This window comes from Notamacropus eugenii, chromosome 7 (assembly GCF_028372415.1).
Source record: "Notamacropus eugenii isolate mMacEug1 chromosome 7, mMacEug1.pri_v2, whole genome shotgun sequence".
NCBI classification, from domain to species: Eukaryota; Metazoa; Chordata; class Mammalia; order Diprotodontia; family Macropodidae; genus Notamacropus; species Notamacropus eugenii.
The window spans coordinates 161,803,686-161,809,685 of NC_092878.1; the positions used below are offsets into that span (position 1 = coordinate 161,803,686).

Sequence of the window (6,000 nt, forward strand, 5' to 3'; positions counted from 1 at the left end):
CAGACTGCTCCTCTGTCCTTCCTGGCCTTACTTTCTATTCTTGGCCAAGGAACACTAATCAAATCAATATTACAATTGCTGCCAGAAAGTGGGCAATAATCACTGCACTCACCATCCCTCTGCCTACCTAGACCAAAGCTCCCTTCCCTCTCCATCACTTCCCGATATGTGTTGTATCCCTTATTGGGATGTCATAAATCGCCTTGGGCCAAGAGCTGTCTCACTTCTGTATTTGTACCCCCAGCCTAGTACAATGCCAGGCTGGTGTTGGAACTCATTAAGTGTTTGTTGAATGACTGATATCATACTATGAGGAAAATATGTCCTTAATGTTAACTATATCATCAATGAGTGTCAAAGTGGTCAAGCTGACCGTAGATATTCAGCAAGACATTTTCTTATAGGCTAGGAAAGGGAGAAGTGGTCTGATTGAGTCAGCTTTATCTCTCTAGTTCAAGATCTGGGAATTTCAAGGAGGAATCTTGATATCTGGAAATCTCTCACGAATCTCAAGGAGGAAAGTCCTGTCCTTTTGCTCAGATGACGGTATCAGCCCACCACGAATCACATCACAGAAAAGTTTGGAGTTCTTTCTAGTAGTGGTGATAAGTTGGCCCTGAACCATCCATACTCTCCCTGGTCACCCCTTCCAATACATGTCATGCTTTTGCTAAACAGCTGGCCAGTGTGTCTCATGTGGAACAAAACCAAGTTAAACGCCCCATGCTAGTATGGGATCCGTAGCCCTAGCATCATGTTCTTTTATCAACAAACACTTGACCAAGACTGATTGAACCAAGTCACAGCAATAAGGAGTCAGCAAACTCCCAAGCTTATGTTGCACGCACCATTTCTATCCATTTGGTCGAAGTAGAAAGGACTGGTGGAAAAGTGGTAAGATATTTTAAAATGTTGAGAGATCAGAAAGATTTTTTTGAATGAACCTGCATAGTTACCTAAAAAACATTTGCACTAAAATGTTTTTTTTTTTTTTGCTATAACTTTGGAAGTAATACAGATCTCACTGAGAAGAGTCATTTTCCTTAAGCACGTCCTAGCTCAGGGTTCCCAGTAGGATCATGGGATCAGAGAGCAGAGCTGTGTGGGACCTTGAAGACCATCTGGTCCAAACCCTCATTTTGAACATGTTAGAGAAGGGGCATTAAGTGACTTGTCCAAAGGTAGGCAGTTAGTGCCAGAGGTAAGGCTTTAATCCAGAGCCAGCTCCCTTAATCCTTCCACAGAAATTGGCTTTACCGATTTCAGCAGTCTCTTGACACCTAAAGGTCTCTTCAGATACCAGTAGGACAACAGACTTCTGTCTCTGCTAGAATTTCCTTCCAGAAGAAGAGTCAAAATCTTTGGAGGAACAAATGCTAACAAAAGCTTATGTGGCCTAAAACACAATGCCATGTACTGGCTAGAGGGCCAACCTTGCAGTCAGGAAGATCTGAATTCAAGTCTTCACGACTAAAGCAGAAAAAATATTGGAATTAGCATCATGGCCATGACAATCCAAATCATGCTACTGACCAGCTGCAATCTGAAGCAAGTCCTGTTCACTCCCTGTCCTCAGTTTACTGATCTTACAAAAAGAAAGTGATGGGGGCTAGATGTCCCCTGAGTTTTCTTCCAGTTTGAAATTGAAAAGGTTCAGAAAGTGGTGCGGAGAGGGAAAGGGGTCAGAATTACTTAACCTCTCATCACCCCAGACAGCTCTCTAAGATGTAAATTATTGCTAAATTGGCAGTGGTGGTAGTGGAGGAGTCATCATATAGATAAAATAAGAAATACAGATAAAAGAAAGAAAAGTTTATTTCTACCGTCCAATGATGTGGTAATATAGGTAACATGATTGGTTTTTCTATCCTTAACAAAAAAAAAAAAACAACCCATAAGATATATTCATAGCCAATAGCAGGTTTTCTAGCTAACAGGTCAATATATATCATACTTTGCATAGTACCACACACCCTTTCGCCCACCTCTAACCCACCCCTCTCCCAGGAATATCAGAAAGCAGCTATATGGCTCAGGGGATAGTGCACTGGGCCTGGAGTCAGAAAGATCTGAGTTCAGATGCTCCAGCCTTGGACACTAAACTAGCTAGGTGACCCTGAACAAGCCACTTAACCTCTGTTTGCCTTAATCCACTGGAGAAGGACATGGCAAACCATTCCATGCCTTTGCCAAGAAAACTCCACTTAGGATCAGGACTGAACACCAGAAACCGTGTCACAGTTTCCTTCTCCTTTCTCTCCTCAGACTAAAGTTATCCCTTGGAATTTTCTGCCAGATGGTTGCTTGTTCTTTTTTAAAGAACCAAAACTACTTCATGTTTTGCTACATCTTATTAACACAGTCCACCCCCACCCCCACTCCCCACTCCCCATTCTTTCTGCTTTTAACAATTCAAAAAAGCCAGGGCTAGGTGTCAGCATCAGCTCGCTCTGTCTTGGAAACAGAAACGCCACCGTACAGGTTTACTTAAGGTTTCAACATTACTCGGATTCTGAATTTAAAAGACAGTGTCTAAGGAAGTATTTTTCCAAACAAGAAAAAATCGCTGTCTTCCTTTCTTTGAAATCTCATAAACTTAGGTGTGCTTGGGAAGTCCACTGCCCAAGAGAGATAGTAAAAAGCAGCCGCAGGTTTCCCCTTCCCTTGAGTCAGAATCAGTTGGGAACGTTCCTAAAGGCAACAGGTAGAGATTCCTTAGAAGTGGTCTCCGAGAGGCTGAGGTTAGCTTTTAGCCCAGGGCTCCAGGGACTTGGGAAACTGGTTTACCAAGGGAAACTGGTACACACCGCAACGCAGAAGGGGGCGTCTAAGCCAGCCACCGGGGGGAAGGAGGTGGTAAACCTGAAAACCCGAAGGTCTACGAGGAAAGAAACCATATATCGCTCTGGAGAAAGGTGAATGAAGATTAGTTGGAGAAGTAAATAACGGAGGGAGACCATTGAGCTCTCCTAGAGCTCGGAATCCCTGGAGGTTTTCCGAGGGTGGTGGAGAGTGGGGAGGGAAAGGGCCAAAGGCGGGGCGCGCGCGGGGCCGCACTCACTGTTGGGGTCGCTCTTCTCTCGGATGCCATCCACATGCCCGTCGGGATGGATGCGCAGGAAGAAGCCCCCGTTCTTGCAGTACAGCCTCTTGGGGTCTTTGAAGTGGCCCGGGGGGAAGGCACCCCCGCTGCCTCCATCCCCAGACAGGGCCGGCAAGGTGGTGATGCTGCCTGCTGCCATGCCGCCGCTGTGAGACGGGCCTGGAGCTGCGGCCCGGGCCCCCCGAGCTGCCAGCCGCAGAGGGGCCCGGCCCCTCCCGCGGCCCCCCAGCCTCGCGGCCAGCTGGCTCCCGCCCTGCCCGCGACCCCCCAGCCTCCCACCCCGGGCCCGGAGGCTCCGGCTCTGCTAGGGCTCGGGGGGCCCTACCCTGGCTCCCCCGCCTGTCCCCAGGCCCCGAGGCCTCGGGCTCGGTGCCTGCACACACACAAACTTACTCACTTAGACCAGCACATTCACACACACACACACACACACACACACACACACACTCTCACACTAACATTCTGGCACAGAGTACCCCCCCCACACCAACACACTGATCTGTACAAACTCCGACCGACGATCACACACACGAACCCTCTAAGCGACACGCTCACATCACCACACACCAACGCTAACACTTTCAGAATAACACACCAAAACTCACTAGCATACACAGGTTAACACAGTTACACTAACACACACCAACACTCACCCTAACACATTCAAGTTAACACACCAGAAGGTACACACACACACTCACCCTAACCGAGAAACCCACGCTAATATACACGAACGCATTAAAATGAGCACACACCCTAACAGCGACACTCCCCCAACCCTCAGGTTAGCACACTCACAGAGCCACAGTCACGCCCTCCAGCCAAGAACACACTCCTTGGGACTCACACTCTGACACACGCAATCGATCCCGAAGCCCACGGTGGCGTCTTCTTTCCTCTCCCCTTCCCTCCTTGCCCGCTGGGCTGGCAGTCTCTGTACACAATGGGGCTGGGGGTGGCCTCGCAGTCCGAGGCGCTCTGGGCCCAGTGTGCGCCCTGGCTGTAGCCCCGCGCACTCACCGCTAGCCGCAAAGCCAGGCCAGCCAAGGAGAGAAGGGAGGCGCAGGGGTGCTCCAGACTGGGATGCGGCGTCACTTCTCCTCCCTCCCCGCCCCCTGGACCCGTCAGTCCGCCCCCCACCCTGCCCCCCTTGCCCGCTGTCCCGTGGCCAGCCCCAGCTATCCTGCGCTGCCCCGGGGCGTCTGCCCTCCGATCCCGGGAACGCAGACACTGCAGGAAAAGTACCCACCTTCAGACTTGGGCACATTCGAACAAGGCGCCCCCTTTTCCCTTTCCTCCCGCCTGGAGCACACTTTCTCCACTGGATGGAACTTTCCTTGGGCCGTGATTCAGCTTTCAAAGTCTGAAGGCAGCTCTCCCTTCAAGACTGCCTTTTCTCCCCTCTATTCAATCCAGAGAAGCTATTTTCACTCCGAGTCTTGGTTTGATTCCTGTCCGAACGATTAGTGCCTCAGATTATAGGGCTGAAATCAATGTCTCGGCCTGACCTTCTCCCTCATTTTACAGTTTAGAGGTGAAATTATTTTGTCAGTGGCCACACAAGCACAAGGGCCCTAAGCGATCCATTCCGGGAACTTCTGCTGGTCTTTTCCTCCATCCTTCGCCTCTGGGACTGTTTCCCCCATCTACAAAATCGAGCGTTCTGAACCTGTGTGTATCGTGAATTCCTTTCTCAATCTGATGAAATCTACTGACCTTCCTCAAAATAATGCTTTAAAATACAAAACGCAAAGTACACAAGGTGCAAAGGAAACTAGTTATACCGAAATAAAGATGTAATTTTTTTCCCCATCCAAATTCACAGACCTTTTTGGAGATCCATAGACCGTAGGTTAAGAATCCTTGGGTTAGAAGTTCCTTCTTGATCTAAATCATATGATTTAGAGATTGGTCCATTTCAAAGCAATCCTCTTATTCTGAGCTACATTGGTGAACAAAATGCTTTGGGTTATGGAACTATAGGATTTATAGATGGAAAGCATCTTAAGGAATCATCTAGAAATATGGGCACTACTATCCCCATTTTGCAAATGAAGAAATTGAAGCATAGAGAGGTGAAATGATTTGCTACTACACAGGTAGTAAGGTAAAATAAGTAAAAATCGAGTCTCCTAACTCCAAGTAAAGATTTCCTTCCCCTAGATTACAGTGACCCAAGAGAACAACTGAAATTAAAGATCAGCTGAAGGTTCAGGTATTTTTAGCATGGAGAAAAAGAAAAATATAATGGGATGGCAGTTCGCACTCAGTACATTTTAAGTGTAGTATAAGTGGACTGATCACCCCTCTTGCTGCTAGGGGCTTTTTCTTTATTCAGTCTTGCATCTTGGATTCTAAGACAATCAAGAGGTATGCTCTCATATTTCCTTATTAATTACTAAAATTGGAACTAATCTCACATTAATTAATAAATTAGCTCTGGGCCCCCACCCCATTTTGGTAAATATTTTTAATTAATTAAACTGGAAAAAATCATTTCCCATAATTCTTCTAACATTTGTCTTCCCATATCAAATCCCCTATTTTACTAGCCTTAACCAATAAAGTCAGACTATTTTAAGAGTATAACCAACAACAACAGCTAAGGAATAAACAATTATTTACAATATATATGCAGTGAGAAAGATCCCAACTCAAGTCACCTTTAACCCTCACAACCATCACTGCCTTTATGTTTTAAGCAGAAAAGTCACTGTTAGATTCAGCCTTTGTCTTTGTTTGACCTGAAGACTTCCTCTGTTCTCAGCCAAGTTACTGAGTTTCTATGTGCCATTTCTATTTTGCCCAAAGCAACACTTGTCTCAGGTGTTCTGTGTGCCGTTAAGGAAACAAGCTAGGCTTCAAGAGGCAATAAGTCAACAAGCATTTGTTAGGTA

General features: G+C 46.8%; 1 protein-coding gene across 1 annotated transcript in view; it reads right to left on the bottom strand.

The window, feature by feature from the left end:
- Window positions 1-3,346, bottom strand: part of FGF2 (fibroblast growth factor 2) — a 65,460-nt gene extending 62,114 nt beyond the window's left edge. Inside the window, exon 1 of the mRNA XM_072625112.1 lies at window positions 3,062-3,346. Coding sequence (XP_072481213.1) covers window positions 3,062-3,242 — 181 coding nt within the window. The 5' untranslated portion in view covers window positions 3,243-3,346. The remainder of the gene's footprint in view (window positions 1-3,061) is intronic.
- Window positions 3,347-6,000: the final 2,654 nt, after the last annotated feature.